General features: G+C 41.5%; 2 protein-coding genes and 1 long non-coding RNA gene across 4 annotated transcripts in view; 1 reads left to right on the top strand and 2 right to left on the bottom strand.

Annotated features, from left to right (window-relative positions):
* The window catches only part of LOC117947841, a 14285-nt gene extending 3480 nt beyond the window's left edge, over positions 1-10805 (bottom strand). Inside the window, exons 1-2 of the long non-coding RNA XR_004657333.1 lie at positions 10794-10805; positions 2677-2680 (exon numbers count right to left, since the gene is read on the bottom strand). This is a non-coding gene — a long non-coding RNA (uncharacterized LOC117947841). The remainder of the gene's footprint in view (positions 1-2676; positions 2681-10793) is intronic.
* rbm38 (RNA binding motif protein 38) overlaps positions 1-13042 on the top strand; it is a 14627-nt gene extending 1585 nt beyond the window's left edge. Inside the window, exons 2-4 of one of the 2 annotated variants that reach the window (XM_034877162.1) lie at positions 474-597; positions 2312-2366; positions 11452-13042. In XM_034877162.1, the coding sequence (XP_034733053.1) occupies positions 474-597; positions 2312-2366; positions 11452-11803 (531 nt within the window). In that variant the 3' untranslated portion in view covers positions 11804-13042. Of the gene's footprint in view, positions 1-473; positions 598-2311; positions 2367-9684; positions 11091-11451 lie in introns of those variants that run through there. The other variant, XM_034877161.1, reaches the window with a different exon arrangement.
* A 2171-nt stretch (positions 13043-15213) lies between these two features.
* On the bottom strand, positions 15214-18288 carry mipb (major intrinsic protein of lens fiber b). The gene is made up of 4 exons (XM_034877627.1): positions 17417-18288; positions 16961-17125; positions 16799-16879; positions 15214-16709 (listed from the first exon to the last, which is right to left on the bottom strand). The coding sequence occupies exons 1-4, from the start codon at positions 17774-17776 to the stop codon at positions 16524-16526; spliced, it is 792 nt and encodes a 263-aa protein (XP_034733518.1). The 5' UTR covers positions 17777-18288; the 3' UTR covers positions 15214-16523.
* Positions 18289-18367: the final 79 nt, after the last annotated feature.

Genomic DNA, 18367 nt, shown 5'->3' with positions numbered 1-18367 from the left:
GGTAGCCTTGATGATCTTTGTTCTAAAGTGAGAACCAGTAGAAAGGCAGGAAGCACAGATTTATCCATCTTCAGTGGTGTGTGTGTGTGTGTGTGTGTGTGTGTGTGTGTGTGTGTGTATCTGCCCACTCCTCAACTCACTCCCTCAAGGTAGATTCCAGTATCTCATTCTTGGCAGCCCAGTCTGAAAAAATAAATCAGCCTCCTACATAAGCTCCACCGGAAGCATTGAAACACATTAATGGCAGTCTTCATGTGGTAAAGGCAGTGTCTTCTCACGCATTTAGCAAAAAGATTGAATCATTTGAGGAGAGACAAGGACACTAGCTACCTCAGGGCCGCCCCTCCTTGCTCTGGCTCTGGTGCTTCAATATGTTGGAATCCCTAATACAACATTGGATAGAGAAGATTTGACATGAATGTTGTAGTTTAAAGAGTGAATATTAATCGGTAATGGCATGGCCCCGTCAACAGGTGACCATGGTGGACAGGGGAGCAGCAGAGTGGGCGTGCAAAGACGCAAACCCCATCATCGATGGCAGGAAGGCCAACGTGAACCTGGCATACCTGGGAGCAAAGCCTCGCAGCTCGCAGACAAGTAAGTGTTAAATTACTGCTACACACACAGGATGTAAAGGATCATGTCAATAGTTTTTTTCTGGACCTCTTTCTCTTTTAGCCAAATGCCTACAAAACATGCAAAGGCTGTTGATATTCTACTTTTTTTATTGTAAACAAACCCCAATAAATCAATAAGTCCTTCTCTGAATGGTTTCTGGCTTCCCTACCTTGTGGCACATGCAATCAGTCCCAAACCCTTTTGGTTCCTGGTGAGAATCTTTATTAAAAAAAATATCTATTATATTCTAGGGCTGATGAATTGAAATGCACGTAGCCAATGGCTTGATGACTTGAGCCTTACTTAAGAGCCATAGTCTACTGTCTAGTATCTGTATTTTTTAAGTTTAAGAGACTGTTTGCTTCTGTTAAATTGTAAAGCTTTGTATTCACAAACTGCTACATGGTCTAGGGAGACTAAATCTGGACGACAACCTGGAACAGCTCTGATGTCTTTGGATGAATGTTATAGATTTGATGCAATAAAAAGGTTTGCTGTTCAGAAGCTGGCTCTCAAATCTCAAATATTGCATCAGGAAAACACAAGGAAAGTAATCAAAAATATTCCTTTAATTGCAAAGAAATTACTAAAGGATGATAGTTTAACTTTGATGAATCAATAAAGGAAATGATCAGTGTCAAGTCTCTTTGAATCTCTGTTGATGGTGGTTTTCATGCAGCATTAAAATGAATGGGAACCGCTGCCCGGAAGATCAGTCAATCTAAAAACGGATGACTATGTGTACACATTTGAGGTTAGTGTGATTAAACATGCAAACCCACTGGTATGCTTCTTTCAGCCAACTGTCTCTGCTCATTCCCAGCATACATTCACTCTTTGTGTACTTGATTTTATGCACAGCTTTCATGCCGCCGGGCTTTTCTAGTGTTAACCACCAGCACACACGCTTTGTGCTTCCCCTCCGACATCTCGCTGCACACCAGACCTTGACAGCAGCTCTCCCTCGCTGCTTCATTTAAAGCTCGCTGGCTGAAAAAACGTCGAGTGTAGGTGTGATTGACAAACACTGGCGCCAACAACAACTGACCTTGTGTCCTTATTCTGGGGCCAGGCTGCAATGCCATTCCTCAGGCATGCAGCTGATGGGAGATGGCAGCGCTTGGTATTTTGTTATTGTGAGTGAGAGAATAGGAGAGGGAGAGAATAAGCAGAGCAGGAGGGGATGGGACTGTCAAGAGCAATAAATAACAGTACTACTGTCTCCTCTTTGTGCTGGGGAAGGACAAAAATGTGCATTTAGATATACAAAAGTTTGAACAAAAAGAAACGTGCTGATGGAGTCATGGCGGTACAGTAAGAGGAGGAATAACAGATGAATGAATATCTGGAGGAATGTTGACATGAAGTCAGAGACGGGGCAGAGAGGAGGAGGATACGTTTTTCCTTTCTTACTCAGCCTCAGCTGATTCCTGTTGAACTTTGGAGGCAGGGAGGTCACAGATGTTTGTGTTCAATAGAGTGCATTATTATTGTGTGCGTTTTGAGTGTGTTTAGCATGTGTGTATGCCAAGGGAATAACAGATACCTCTGTATACATGGCAGACAAACAAGCAGAGGAGCAGAGGCGGAGAGAATCGGCTCTGTCCTTATCTGCCCGTCTCTCTCGTTGTCTGTGGACCCGGTAGCTAAAATGTACCTCTTCAACACTGCTTCTCTTTCTCTTTGTCTGCAGGTCTTTCTGTTGGAGTTCAGCAAGTCCATCCTGCGTGGGCTCAGAGGCAATATGGGTAAGACGGAGAAGAATCAATACCTCTATTTCCACCTCTCTTTCTCTCACCTGCCTCCTCCTCAACACAATACCTCTCACTCCTCCATCCGTGACATTTGTGAGCACTCGCTCCTGTTCTCCACTCGGGATGTGGTATTATGTGTAGTTTATGCCATTCTGCCATGTGAAAGAAAGAAAACACAAAGCCATCCCCTACAGCACACATGATGCTTCAAAGATGTGTTATCTTTACCTTTTGATTTGTCTTCTGTTCTCTCTTTTTCTGGGCCATTAAACACGAGAAGCTCAATTCAGAATTTCTCTCACACATGACTTGAGCTTTACTGAGGCAACAAGCTATTTAGTCAAACTTCCCTGCATCCCTTCCCATCCCCCTTCACACACACACACACACACACACACACACACACACACACACACACACACACACACACACACTCACTGCTGCCATTATGTCCCATCTCTTTTTTTCTTCATGTTCGTGCACGCAGAGACATTATATCTATAATATCTCTTTATATACATGTACATTTTTACATTATGTATATATAATCTGCCACTGAGATGCAGTCCGACACAGAGACCACAAGAACTGTGATTGGTCACATTTTGGTTTCTCCTGATGTCCTTGAAGAATGCTGATTGGAAGAAACTGTTAGGGAAGACTCAGTTGTCCTCTCATTGGCAGTAACACACAACTAGGAAAGACATTTCACTGCAAACCTTCTTAATATATAACATGGCTTAATCACATAAATTGTCTGTTTCTGTAGATTTTGCAGTGGTCCTATTAACTCGTGGACTCCAACAGTAGACTATCAACTGCCTTGTGAAATACTGCATAGTTTACTTAGGATTTCGGAAAAAGGAATGAAATCAAACAATCTGAGAAGGGAAAACCACTTGGATTTACCTGCTGATAACACACAGACAACCTGTGATGAGGGGTCACAAGTATATATGACTTTTTGTTAAAGACGAAAAACCAAAACTTTGGGAACCACTGTATTCCACTGTAGGCAGGCAATGTGGAAAATCAATGATCAGGAATGTTTGATGGGAATACAAAATTTCTATGTGAGTTTTGCAGCAATGTTCTAATTGTTTATATTCAAGTAAAAATACCAAAGACTTGTTGTTTACACCTTCTCATATGTAGTGATTTGTTGAGTGTAAACTGAAGATATTTGGGGTTTAGACTGTTTGCCGGACAAAATAAGGAATTTAAGTACATGACCTTGATTTGTCAGGTATTTAATTTGTCAAAGAAGAGACATTCCTGCCTGGTCATTTCATTCAAAAACAGTCTCTCAATTGATTTCCCAGAAAAGATACTACATCACAATACATATCAGTATGGGAATGGCAGTATAACATTGCAGACCGGTCCACAACTGACTGTTACAGCGTTCCCCCAGTGCTTTTCATCCTAATGTTCTGTACTTGCCCAGAATCTTGCTGGAATTCACATTTGACCGGCGTTCTGCCTCCTCATCCAGTTTTTCTTACATTTTTAGTGTGACCTCAAAAGGAAACCTTAATGACTCAGTTGCTGAGTGAAACATGGAGGATGATTCATTCCCAGGGATGTTACTAGCAGCAGAGAAATACTGCAGGTTGAACCCTACAAAACCTACTGAGGCTTGACTCAGATATTCCGTGTATGAGTGTTGTTTGTGTGACATAAGATGAGGATATTGTCCACCAGTATTATAGCTGTCCGTTGTTCTCTGTATGTGGGTGTGTTGACTTTCACAATGAAATATGTGCTATTTGGGTAAAAGTAGTGCAAAACTTGTTTTGGTCTAAACATTTTCCCGCCTGGATCTTCTGTATTTTAGAGGTGTTTTAAAGGAATATGCATGATATGGCGCTGTGAAAAAAGAGCTCTGTTCACTGACTTTCTGCAGAATGACAAGTTCTCATCCTGCGGTTACAGAGAAGTCCATTAAAAACCTCAACTGTTCTGAGTTCTATTAATATTGCAGTCCTCAATTTCTGAATGAGTGATGAGGGAATTGAGGTCAACCCAGATGAGTCTATGAATGAGCAATAAGAGGTTGATTGATAGTCTCATGCAGTGACTTTGGATCTTCAAAGCAAAGGGAATTTAAGGCTGAATCCCATTTTTTTATGTTACCCCTTCTCCTTACCCCTAGCCCTTGGCCCTTGAAACCGAGTGGTAAGGGCTAAGGGCGACAACATACCCCTATGAAATGGGACACCACTTGGTTACATCACCATACAGTATTTACTTCCAATATGCCTTCTGCAAGTGTGTCTATGTTGATTGTGTGGGTTTTGACAACAGTGTCATATGCATTTATATATTTTACTGTTATTTTGTGTTCACTTTGGTGGTAGAGATGGTGACCTCATGACCCTTATGACCTCCTAAGGGGCAATATTCCAGATTGGCCCATCTGAGCTTTCATTTTCTTAAAGGGAGAGCGGGATACCCAGGGCTAGGGTTACACCAATTGCCATTTCTAGCCATATTCAGGCTGGGGGAACTCATATTAATGTTAAGAAAAACTCAAAGTAAAATGTTCATGCCCTGGGACCTTTAACACACACACAAAGACAGATCCAGTGTTGTGTTGTTGGAACCAGTGTTTGGGGATTTTGACCCATACTAGGGAACTAAAATTCAAGATACCTCTGCTTCTGCTGTTCTAATTTCAACCTTTTTTTCTTATCTCTCACATGTCCAACAAATCTGTGGCCTGAGTCAGCTTGTTTGATGGTTTGGGTATTTGGGTGGAAATCTAGAAGAAGAAGAAGCGATACCAGTTTTGGCAACTACTATAACCTCAGGAGATCTTAGTACTGCACAGCTGCAAGATGTGTTATGCCTTTAGTGAATGGAAGACTACTTTTTCACAACAGGAAACTCTCTACATGTTAAATTACTGTCACTGTTATTTTTCTCTCCACCTACATGTACATTGAAAACCCAATTTATCAATATCTATTCTTTGCCTAAAGGAGACCTGAGGCATTATTCATTCTTTAAATTAATTTGCACCCCACTGTGGTTTAATTCTTCTAGATTACAAAGAAGACACAAATTACATGTTTAAATAAGGGATAAATAAACCGTACAGCCTGTCAAATCTTTCTTCTTTTAGTGCACGCTGTCTAGCTCAAATCTCTCCGCTCTGAGGCTAGATGTGTCTTTGACATGATCAGTGTGACTGCAGTCAGATTCAAACATGTCTTGGCAAAGTGAAGGACATTTATTTTAGGAAGCTATAGGTCTTTGGTTTTAAACAGGCCTGTGCAGCTGGTAAAGAACAGGAGCCAGGGATGTACAGACCCAGCTTTTTCTCTCACAATACAGATTACCAATTATCTGAAACCAGTGCAAATTTTTTCCTAATTTAAATTGTTTATACTACACCTACATTTTTATGTAAAGTGACAAACACTCCTAGACATACATTCTAAACAATAGTAAGATAGGTTGTTGGTTTTAATTGTGGAATAAACTAAAATTCAAGACAGAGCAAAAACATTTCAAGGACAAACTGAAACACAGAATTAAAAACAAACTAATATAATATGGATTTGTCACATCTGGCATCCTGATACCAATCCGGCAGAATGGATTGGTGCATCCTGAGAATTAACCCTTAATCTCACTACATGGGGTTTTAAATGAGTCTTTGTATTTTTAGCCTGATTTTTCCGCCAATTATAGAAATGAGTCAAGTGTGTTTTGGGGTTGGTGAAGCACATGATAATCACTTATTCCTGTGCCTTTTAACCGATGTAGAATAAATGGTAAAATCCCACTCTGTCATAACAAAATCCTCCTCATCACACTTCTGAAGCTCCCTAAATAACAAATGTTTAATGTGTGTACACATATCATGTTAATTAGCAAGGTATAGAGGAGCTGGTAGCTGGATTTTGCCTTTGGACACAACCAGGCTAACTGTTTCCCCGTTTCCAGTTGTTTTGCTAAACTAAGCTAACCGGCTTCATGTTTAACCAACCAACATGTGAGTGGTGTTGATCATCCCATCTACAGTATTACATAGCAAGAAACGCAATGAAGAATGTTTACCAAAATGGCAAACTATTCCTTTAATTATCTATATTAGATCTATCTACATATCTAAATGATCTGCAGGTCTTTTGTTACTGCTGTTTCCTTTTTGTCTTAACTGCTGTGGGGATCCCAGGGGGCTTCAGGGTCTGACACTCACACAGTAAAAAACAAATAAACTCAACAAAGCACATTCCTGTCTCCTGCTTTGGCATATCTGCTTTAGGTTTTAAGAGGACAGAGGACGAGGTGATGCCAAATGTGGCTTTAAAGGACAATTCTGGCTCAAAATAAACTTAGGGGTTAATACCACGTGGGTACAGAATCCACCGTTCTCTGAGATCTGTTTTTATGCTTATCGAATGTGACTAGTGTTAGTGCAAACCCATAATTAGCTTATAGTCGTAAAAAGTAAAAAGAAATAGCTATAATTTGTTATACAGGCAGGCGCCATCTTGGGAAAACAGTCATGACCAGTATAAACTTTCTGTACATGTACAAAGTTCTAAATGCTTCGTTTTACACGTAGGGACCCTCATTATGCTACCATGGAAGTGGTATAGAAATAGAGATTTCTTTTTACTTTTGCGTGCCCCAACGACTACCGTTGTAAGCAAATTAGGGGTTTGCGCTAAAATTTGGTTAACATGAAAACATACCCCAGAGAACGGTCAAGTCGGTACCAATGTGTTATTAACCCCTAGGTTCATTTTGTGCCTTAATTGTCCCTTAAGGTGTTGCGAGAAGGGGAGGGCTGTTGCACCTGGCTGCCTGCTGTCTGCCTTTAGCACCCGACGTCGGTGTTAAAACATTTTTTTTAAATAAAATAAACCTTCGGGTGTTTATTTTTTTGAGAGAAAGAAAGGAGATGAATATGTGGTGAGTCTGTTAAATGTAGAGGGAGGGCAGTGCTTCCTGTTGAAGCAGTGGAACAGAGGGTGGGGGGGACAGACTAACAGCACACCTGTGGCCGGGTGTAGTTATGGCTGGGTGCAGTGAAGCTTTAGGGCTGGTGGTACGTGTGACGCTCGAGTTCCTTTCTGTGTGTGAAATAGATTTATGTTTGAGTAAAAAAATGCTCCTCAGTGAAACATAAAACAACACAGACACGTCAACCCCTTTCTCTCTATGTCTCTGATTTTTTTCACTCTTCCTCTGTTTCCGCTTTGGCTGCCTTCATCCTCCTCTAAATGATCTCTCTGTCTCAGGCTGAAGTTATCACTCTTCTCTGTCTAGGGGGGTTAAGGTAGACGGTAAATCCTCAAGTGTATATTTCTCTTAACAAGGGACCCAATTAGGACAGGCACTTGTGTTGCATGAAAAGCCTAATTTGTTGGAAGCTTTTCATTGCACAGAAAGCTCCCATTTTGTTCAGGTGTCTGTTAAAAGATGACACATTTTGATTTGCATTTGGATTCTTTTTCAAGTTTATCTTTTGTTGTTTGTGTGATGGGAATTTTGAGTCAAAAGGCAGCTCCTGCTACTGGATTTAGGTGCTTTGTTGTATAAAAATATACTAATCTAGATTATCTGTGACTTCAGGCTAACTCAACACTTCATGTACACATCACCTGCTTCACAGTAAAAACCTCTTAACTGCCAGTAATGAGTAAGCATGTAGCATTAATACACCGCCATAAATAATGTATTCACACATTACAATGTAGTTGTAAGCAGATGTGATGATGTTTATTTTTGAATTTGTCAACAACTATAGTTTCTGTATAAACAGTTGATCAATGATTGATAACACAGTATATTATTGCTGCAATCATAACAAATGTTTTATAATTAAGCAGAAACAAATCCTCAGTGTTATTGACTTTTAATACACATAATCATAAATCATTCGCAGGAAGGTTTAAATACTTAAATACTGTATATCTATGTATAATATTTATAAATCAATCTAATAAATATAAAGAATAAATATTTTGTGTGATGTATGACAACGCAAGACTGCACGTCAATATATTATCTAATAATCGTTAACTGTTTGCACACAAATTACAGATGCTTTATCAGGAGAAGTCTGACAACTATGATACATTAATACATGTCCTTATAACTGATTGCAACTGCATGTGCAATTGTGAACTATACTCCGAAGCAGCTACAGACACTTGATGTTTAACAAACTCATAACCTCGATAAAATGATCTAAATTTAAGATTGGATCTTGTCTTGTTAGTTTCTAGTTGATGAATTAACGCGTGTTGATGTGCAACAGGTGAACGTGAGATTATTTAGAGGATACAAACACAAATCTCTTTCTTTGCAGGGTTTAAATCACATATACCTGTGCAAAGTATGTCTTATATTACCATGATAATATCCAGTAAACATGTGACTTATTGCACATGTCCTTCCCGCTTGCTGATATGAGAGCTTAGTGTCCAGTGCTGATGTTGGTCTTTCTATCGCTCACCCTCCCTCAAGCCGTGTGTGTGTGTGTGTGTGTGTGTGTGTGTGTGTGTGTGTGTGTGTGTGTGTGTGTGTGTGTGTGTGTGTGTGTGTGTGTGTGTGTGTGTGTGTGTGTGTGTGTGTGTGTGTGTGTGTGTGTGTGTGTGTGTGTGTGTGTGTGTGTGTGTGTGTGTGTCAAAAGAGGAAGAAAGGATGAAGGGTCATGAGTGTGTGTTTGTCTCTTTGACTGACTCACCCTCCTCACATCCCTGATCTGAACTATTAAAAGCATGGCTGTCCTAAGGCATGAGGGATATGATGGCAGATCCTTCACCTCTTAGCATCTCTCCCTTTTCTTCTCTCCCTCCCGCTCAGTCCTCGCCCACGGAGTCCCGACCTCGACCCTCTTCTGATTCAGTACATTTATCTCTATCTCTTTTATCCCGCTGCCTGGTTTTGAGGAAGGACAGTGAGGGGGAGTTCAGAGGAAGCTGGTTGTGAGGGAGTAAACCAAGAGAGGGGAGGGAGAGTCGGCGGGGGTTATTCTGCTCTTATGGGTCTGTTAGTTAGTGTATACACTCATGAAGCTGTGCCAATTAGCCCAGCTATGTCTGAACCCCCCATCCATCACACACACACTCACACATGCACACGCAATCATCCACATCCTCTTCTAATCTGCTTAACTGAATACACACAGCCTTTTCTTTCAGACTTGCATGTTCACTTTTCCTGCATGTGTGCTTTGTAATTGATGTGTTTGCGTGCATGTGTGTCTATAAACCCTGTGTGTGTGTGTGTGTGTGTGCGTGCGTGCATGTGTGTGTGGGTGGACTGTATATAAATATGTGTTTGACAGCCAGCAACGATGCCAGGCATGGGGAGGAGAAAGGCGAGCGCAGCATCCTCTCATACGATGCTGCTGTCACATTGAATCCGTCAGGCCAGTGCACAAGCAGGCAGCGGCATACAGCCGTGGGAATGACACTGCACTTCTACTCTGGGAGAGACTGACGGAGCTCGAGTGGGAGGAGATGGGATACAGAGGGGTCGAGGAAGGGGGCAATATTATATTTACTTACATGCTATGTTTTGACTTCATTATTTGTTGTAGTCTACAGGTTTTCCCCTTTTGTCATGGTGTTGCGTTCTTGGCCAGGCCTCATTTACCAGGCCTGAAAACCTATTTTCTCCACATAAACACAGAATGTTTGGTTATTTCAGACAATGTATTTCTGAATTACTTCACTTACTCAATTACTACTGCTTCAATGAAAATAAGCAGATACAGAAAACGTCTCCAACTCCAAATTTGACTGGAATTTGTGGGAGTTTAGGGTTCCTCAGTTAGACACAGTAAAGGTTAAATACGCTCACAGAAGAGTCAAGGAAGGTTAACACTAACAAATGTATGTATATATTTTACCTGTGTGTGTTGTGTATACAGCAGGGTGGATGTGAACAGACCCACTGCCACTATTTGCTGTGTAAGCACACTTGATCCCTGCTCTGGCTCTGTTTAGGGGTAAGCAGCAGCAACAGGCCACCTCCTGCTGCTCTGATCACCTCTTTAGACTCGATGAAAAGATTACTGTCAGGTCGATGGGTTTGGCTGTAGGCGTTGGGAGTGTAAGTGTTAAACACTGTCATGTTGTGTTGTTTTTACTTAAGCAGCATAACCCAGTTCCTCTGATATGATCGCTGTTGCTGTTGCCAGATGTAACTGAGGCAGTTCAGGTTAAGTGGGCAGCCTTAGGCAAGGGCATGAGTGAATACAGGAGGACAGTCGAGCACTTCTCTCATTATTGCTGTGAGTATCAACAGTTTCATACACTGCATCTGTTGTAGAGTGCACAGGCATTCAATTGAAAGACCACATTTTAAATTATTCATTTTAGAAATAACTGTGATTACATTTCTTGTTATTTAGGGGTTTTGTTTTTGAATGGGTGATATTTTATTTGGAACAAAGCAGGTTTCTTAGGGAGCGTGCTAATTAAACTTAAACTCAGGGGAGATAGTCTATTTTTAAGGCGACAGTGCTGATAATTGCTCTTAAAGGAGGGGGAGGAGGACACCTTTATAGGACTCAGATTTTAATGTTTTAGTTGGGTATGAAGAAAAGAAGCAGTTATTGAAGAAACTGCAGTCTTTTGCAGTTGCATGTCTCTGAGTGTGTGTTTGTGCCTGTCCCTGGTTACTGTTGTTTAAATGACACGGATCAGATTATCAGATTAGTGGCACCTCTGAACACACAATCAGATTTATTATTTGGGCTTTATTATTTTATTAACTGTTATTATTAGGGCTTAACTTAGCATAAGAGTTGCACAAGCTGTTTGCACATTTGCCATAACTGTACTAACAGCGTCAATTAATAAAAGATATAAACAAAACAATCATCAACTGGCTGACAATGATCAAACTTAAAAAAATACAAGATTCAGGAGAGCCTTACTGTCATCATCTCAACATGAAACAAATTGCAATTTAAAGGCATAAAATACTTAAGAAAATACTGAAATTATGAATCTATTATCAAAATTGTTGCTGATGAATTGTCTCTTTTCAACTCATCAGTTGACTGATTATTTAATCTCTAACCCCTGGTCCTCTGCCTGTCCAGATTTGCCCAGCAGTATGTCTACCCCCAGACGTTCCTCCAGCCCAGCTTGTTGCTGCAGTCCCAGCTCAGCCCCACAGCTGCAGCACTCGCCTCCCCTTACCTGGACTACAGCTCCGCCTACAGCCACTACGCCCCCACAGGACTGGAGCAGTATCCCTACACACCTTCCCCGTCGCCCTCTGCTGGCTACCTCAGCTACAGCTTCTCCCCCGGCACGCCGGCGTCCGCTCTCACCGCATCCCCAACCCCTCCGGCTGCAATCCAACCTCCTCTGGCTGCACTCACCACTATGTCTGCCGCCCCACAGGCTTTCCTCCACTATCCTCTGCACCAGCCGGATCGCATGCAGTGAGCAGTTCTTAGTGTAGCTGCATCTGCTGAACTAATGATTCAAAGCAATGTGACTGTTGACATCGTCAGGATAAGACTGGATAAACAGGGAGAGAGTGTGATGTAATCAAAAGGGCTTTTAGAAAGCACTCACATTCCTGTTTTTTTCTGTATATCATTGTTGTAAAAATTAATGAAAAATGTCGTATTGCTGCTGTCATCAGCATACAATCTGAATGTTTTTCACAAGTGGTAGATGTCCGGGACAGGAATTAGATCACTGGTAATCTTCTGGACCTTTTTGTCTTACCGCTGACCCCCACTGCTGAGGTTGGTGGCAGGGCCGACCGCTGGAGAGAGGACAGGTAAAGACGTTAAGAAGTATGTCTGCTCGACATGATGCTGCAGCTGCTGTTTCTCTGAAGGTACTGTGCTGAATGCTGGATATTAGCCAAGCTGAGAGCCAGTTCCTCTTTCAGAAACGAAGGTCCAATTTCCTCCTCTTCAAGGTTACCTTTCTGTCTATGGCCTTAGAGATCTCTCTCTCTCTCTCTTTCTGGACCTTGTTCAGTTTGTGTTTTTTTAGTAGACTCTCATCTCAAATGAACAAAATGTGTATTGTGCTCCCTTTTGTTCCTTTTATTAACCACTGGCAAGTCATAACATGTTGATCATCAAAGTTTAACAGAATATGCAATTATGATGATGAAGGATAAGCATGGATGAGGAAGACAACACTGGTATTTTTTTTTTGTATTGCTACTGCTAGAACATTACTGAGCAAAAAACTTTGTCAACACTTTACACACAGTAGTCATCACATAAAATACCTGCAGTGGCTTATTAGCCTATTTTTAAATTTTGGAGTGTCTTGATTTGGTCTTTGGGGACGGTTTGGTTTTATGATACCGAAATTACAAAGATGTCAATACATATCAAGTAAATGTGTTTGGATGTAAGTGATGATGTTACTGAATGTGTGTGAGAATATTTGGTGTCTAATTCTCTGTGTGTGTGAGAAATAGAGAGATGCAGTATACGCTAGTGTCAGGACCGAGCTCCATTTCCAGCCTATTGTACTGGTCAGAGTTGTTTCTTTGTTTTTTTTTTGTTTTTTTTCCAGCTGTAGAATACAGACCAATGCTTTAGTGATGAAACTGAAAGCTCACGGGGCTGTGGCACCACCTTAGTAAAGTCATAAACCAAGCCATACATCACATTTTAAACAAATATGCAAAATAAAATGAATATTTCTGAATAAGACGTTTTCTGAGTGTGGTCAAATTACATTAATCCTGTGGGAAACAGCTGCTGCATGAAACTACCAGGTGTCTGGAGAGTCACACATGAATCATTCTAGACATTTAGTGCCATCACTGAGATACTTTAAACAGGAGGACTGGTAAACCCCCAGGATAGTAGCTGTGCACAGCTAATGGGGTTCCTATAATAAACTGTTATAGTAACTTGTTGAAAAGGGATCTTTAGAGATCATGTTACTATGAAAAGAGCCAGGCTAGCTTTCCCCTTCTGTTTCCAGTTTAGTGTTAAACTAAGCTTACAAGCTACCAACTGCTGCTTCCTATTTACTGTATGGTCAATAGTGCTGTTATCAATCTTCTCATCTAATTCTCAGCAAGAATGAAAATAAGTGCACTTCCTATGTTGAACTATTCTTTTGAATACATAAACCATCTGCTCCAAGGTCAAAGTCCAATAGACCTTTACTTTTTGTAGGTCATATACTGTACTTATAGTACACACTATACTACATCATGCTAATTATACTGCATTATGCCAATGTGCCTGCTTTCCTACCATGAATCATGAAGCATTAGGCCTTACATTTTTGTTACTGTCCACAAATATCATGAAAAGTACAAAACCAAAAATGCATTATTCTTTCTCTTAATATTTTACAACTTCACCTACCCATCTGTGGCTCTCAGCTCATTTTTAAAGAATATGTCAATCTTTTAAGGAGCCTATTAGATCCATATTTAGGTTAATAATTATTTATTTTATTTATTTATAGTTTGTATGTAAAACTTTCGTCTCTTTAAGCCCTCCGCAAGCGAGCCCACACTACTAAACTTAAACTTAACCAGCCAAGTTGTAATAACACAGAGCGGTAAGTTGATGAGGTACACAAATCAAGGCACATTACATTCAAGCCATTGCAAAATGAGGTAATAAAAAGCTAATCAAGACAACCAGCTCCATAAATCTCTCTCTGTCTGTCAGTATGGCACAGAATGCACAGAAACTGGTGTCATCTGGCCACTTTTGGGCACAGAAAATTGAGTGAAAATTATTACCTCTTCTGAAGAGTCCATCATATTTTTTAATCCTGCGTGTCCTCCTTGGCTACTAGCAGTTGCGTGGAATAGGGTTGGGGGTGATGTGCAATGCGGAAGGCTTGTAATATAGCTAAGAAAACAACAAATATCAAATATTATGCTATTGCTCACTATGGAAGAAATAGTTATCTATCATAAAAGTTGTTTTTATTTTGTAAAAGCCTGATTTTAAGCATAATGTATTCCATACATTTGCACATTTCTGTCAGATTTGTCTACCCATATACAGATAAAACACATTTTCCAATGAATTGCTCTGTGTGGTAAATTTCACTCAACAAAAAACGTTAGTGTTTTCCAATCTGTGCTCACCTCATTACACCACAACACCGCCCAGACCACATCAGCTCCCACCTGGGTCTTGGTCATGATGCAACAATAAATGTAGATAAACATGAACACTAAATCAGCCATACAAAATATAAACCCAGATAACAAAACTGCACCCCCACAACATTAACAGCACATCATTAAAACACACTTTGACTAGGACAGAAACTGTTGGAAACAGTTTAAATGACCCCGCCCCTCCCATACAGAAACAACAACAATTGTTGTCTTGATGTTTTAATGCAATTTGTTCACCCTAGGAAAAATGTAGAATGTTACTGTCTTTGTCGCGTGGGTGGAGTTGTGATGTAGTTTATCAGCTGTGATGCACAATAACAGAAGAAAGTGGAAGATAAAGAAATGTATTTCTTATCAAACATGTGCAACAGTGAGCCTTTGGGTTAACCCTGTTTTAACAAAACAGCCCCTCCCCTTTACCTCTCCCTACACACCGCAAACTAATATCGTTTATTCAGGATTATTTTCTTGAACCACACTAACCACTGTGAATTATCACATTTTATGATTTAATTTTGTCCAAAAAAATGCATTCAGGTGCCCTCAATTACTGCAATTCAAATTTTAAATGACAGTCTGACATGGTCGCTTTTTGCCCTCTTCTGGACAAAATGATTTATTGCGTTTCACATATTCCTCCATGCCCGGCAACCATACTACATTTTGTACAAGACAACTCACAACATGTAGAAGGTAAACGAACAAAAATGACCCAAACCTTGTATCACCTTTTTATGTTTATTGCCATTGAAATGTTTATTGAAACACCTTGTGCTCCCAGTAAGGATCAAAAAATAAAAGGAGACTCAATGGAAAGCTTGCACAGCTGATCTGCAGTGAACAGACCTACTATCAAAATGTGGGATACAACATTTCCTTTGGATTGCGCAGGTTCAGAACAAAAAAGCAGATGGTTTATGTAAAAATGAATATCATAGCAAATACCACAGTGAGGGGAGGAGAAATGATCATGTCTTAAAAATTGATGACAAAATGAACACATTACGGAAGAGCGGTAAAGACAAAAAATAAAACAAAATATAAGTACTGTATTTGCAAACTTGATCAAATACACACATGAACACACTCGCTTGCAAACACACTCATACACACACAGGCAGGCGCACACATGCACACGCTCACTCTCTCTCACACACACACACACACATACACACACAGACACACATACATGCTGAAGAGGTATTCACACACACACAAACACAAACCCACAGATAAAATGTAGTGATTGAAAATAGTGAAACCCTGGTAAAATCTAATGGTACCATACATCCACGTCTTGTGTCTGAAGTGCAGAAAACAAAATAAACCTAAAAAAAAACTAAAATGGAGAAAAATTCAGATGAATAATTAAAAGCATGGCCATCTTCACTGGCCTAACCCAACTTGAAACGACCACAAACCCAGAGTGTTGCCCTCTTTGCCCAAACCCCACTCCATCACCTGCCCCATGCTCTATTGCCCTTCTCATAACCTACCTACACCCCCGCCTCACCCTTAACCTGCCCTTGGTCTCCCTCTCCCACTCTTTCCAACACCTGCCTTCCTAAACATCCCTGCTCAGTTTCAGGGTTTCCATGCTCCTCTGAGATGAGATGAAGGCCTGGCTGAGAGGAGGAATCAGGTGGGCTGAGGGAGACTACAGGCGGCTGATGGTGCAGGCTCTGGTCACCATTTATCAAAAACACAATGTCCAGTTCAGAATACAGAGTTAGGACTCAGGAGTAGAGGAGTCTTGTTGTGTGTTGAGGTTGAAGGTTGTGAACCTGTTTGTGTGTGTGTGTGTGTGTGTGTGTGTGTGTGTGTGTGTGTGTGTGTGTCTCTTGCGTTTTTTACAATTGCACTGGATAAAATCATATCATGTGTGAAATGTGTTAGTCTAGATGTGTGTATTTGGGTTAGTCTTGTGCAATGATGTGTGACAACGTAGGGGGGTAGTAGAGGTGGGGTTGGCGTAGATCAGGGCCTTTTTCCCTCATCCCTCTGCCCCAGTCGGAGAAGGGGGCAGGGGCAGGTTTATAGGGCTTGCGTCTTGATCTCAATGGCCTCCCCGCGGGGTTCCTGCTGGTTCTCGCTCTCTGGGGGCCGGCTGCCCTTCAGTGTGGCTAGGCGCTCGGACAGACCTCTCATGCGGGGGAACAGCATGAAATCGTACAGGAGAGCGCCCATTGCACCTCCTATCATAGGCCCGACCCAGTACACCTGCCAGCAGCAAACAGCAGTTGACAAAGTGTTCAGTCATTTCTGATTCCTGCTCAGATTGATATATTCAGAGTGACTGCAAGTCTTACCCAGTGGTTAATGAAGTTCCTGAAGAGCACAGCAGGGGCAAAGGACCTGGCAGGGTTCATTCCAGCACCGGTGTAGTACATCTAAAACACAAGAAACTTGTTACTGTATTGGGATTTAAAACATTGAATTGTTGTTTGAAATCTATGCACCATGTGCGTTACCCCCATGAGATGTCCGATGGTGACAGAGAAGCCGATGGATAGGGCAGCAGATCCCAAACGTCCGTTTCTTCTCTCATCAGTCACGGCAAAGATGCACACCACAAGCTGCATAGTGAGGAAAACCTCCACAGTGGTGGCCATTCCCAGACTAATGCCTGGCTGCAGCTGGAGATACACAGATGGACAAAAAAAATCTTTGCTTGAGTCAAAGAAATCTCAGAGATGTACTGAGCATATACTAATGAATTTGTATTTTATTTCATAAAAAGTATAAGCTACTGGAAATAATTATACTACTGGTTCTGGTTTCAAAAGATTGCTTTACTGAACTGAGCCTCAAGTGATTACAAAATCCTGAACTTTTAAATGCATGCCATGTATCCAATGGATGAAATCAACATACCCAAAGAACAGTACTTGTACTTGTTCTCTGATACATCCGTGTCGGGTCCTTACCATGTTCAATGCCATGTTGCCTCTCATGTTGCCAGGTGTGACCCCATACAGCACAGCAGCCCCAGCTACAGCACCCAGGCACTGTGCGGCTATGTAGAAAATGGCCCGGAAAAGAGACAACTGAGAGCCAATAAGGTAGGCAAAGGTGACGGCAGGGTTAATGTGGCCACCGCTGATGTGGCCAATTGACTGGATGAGAGTGGCAGCTGCCAGCCCAAAGCACAGGGCCACGTGAAGGACATGATGAGGCCCGGTGGTCCAGCGCAGGGCAGCACCCATGCCAAAAAATACAAAGAACATGGTCCCGAAGAACTCTGCGAAGACCGCCCGCCAGAAATTCATGGACCGGAACTCCCACATGGTGACTGTTCACTTGAAGCTCTCCACCAGATGAAGAAGATTCTTTAAAAATAATTCGGGGTCTAGAAAAGGTAATGGTTTACCTTTTCAGTCGTCTTCGAATGCCAAAAACAATTTAAAAAAAAGATCTCCCTTTTGTAGTCAACTTACTCAGCTGACCAAAACTCTCAGAGAGTCAGTTAAAAGACAAAACAGGATTTCAGGACGTCAACAGACAAATCCACTGAAAGGACCAAGCTGTGAACAGTGTTGGTAAAGTCAACTCAGCTGCGTTTGCTTGCCACCTCTCTCCACCTGTCGCAAAGACATAGGTGTGATATAATGTGGGAGTGTGGGTGGAGATCTCAGGTGGGATGGGATGTCAAGAGGAGGTGGGCATCAATGTTAAAGGGGGGTTTCTAAAGTAGAGACTGGGACAGACAGAGTGTCCGCTGGACCGTTTAGCCTCTCTGACGGAGGGGAGAGGGCCAGACAGGGGCTTTATAATACCCCCCAGGGGCCCCAGGTGACGCCATAATCCCTCTGTAAGGCCAAGGGTGGGGGGCGGCAGAGCTGGACATCCTAAATCAAACAAACTTAACCCTTCAGTCG

This window comes from Etheostoma cragini, chromosome 7 (genome assembly GCF_013103735.1).
Source record: "Etheostoma cragini isolate CJK2018 chromosome 7, CSU_Ecrag_1.0, whole genome shotgun sequence".
In the NCBI taxonomy this organism is placed as follows: Eukaryota; Metazoa; Chordata; class Actinopteri; order Perciformes; family Percidae; genus Etheostoma; species Etheostoma cragini.
Note: the sequence above shows the minus strand (reverse complement) of the source record. Positions and strands in the feature narration are given on the sequence as shown.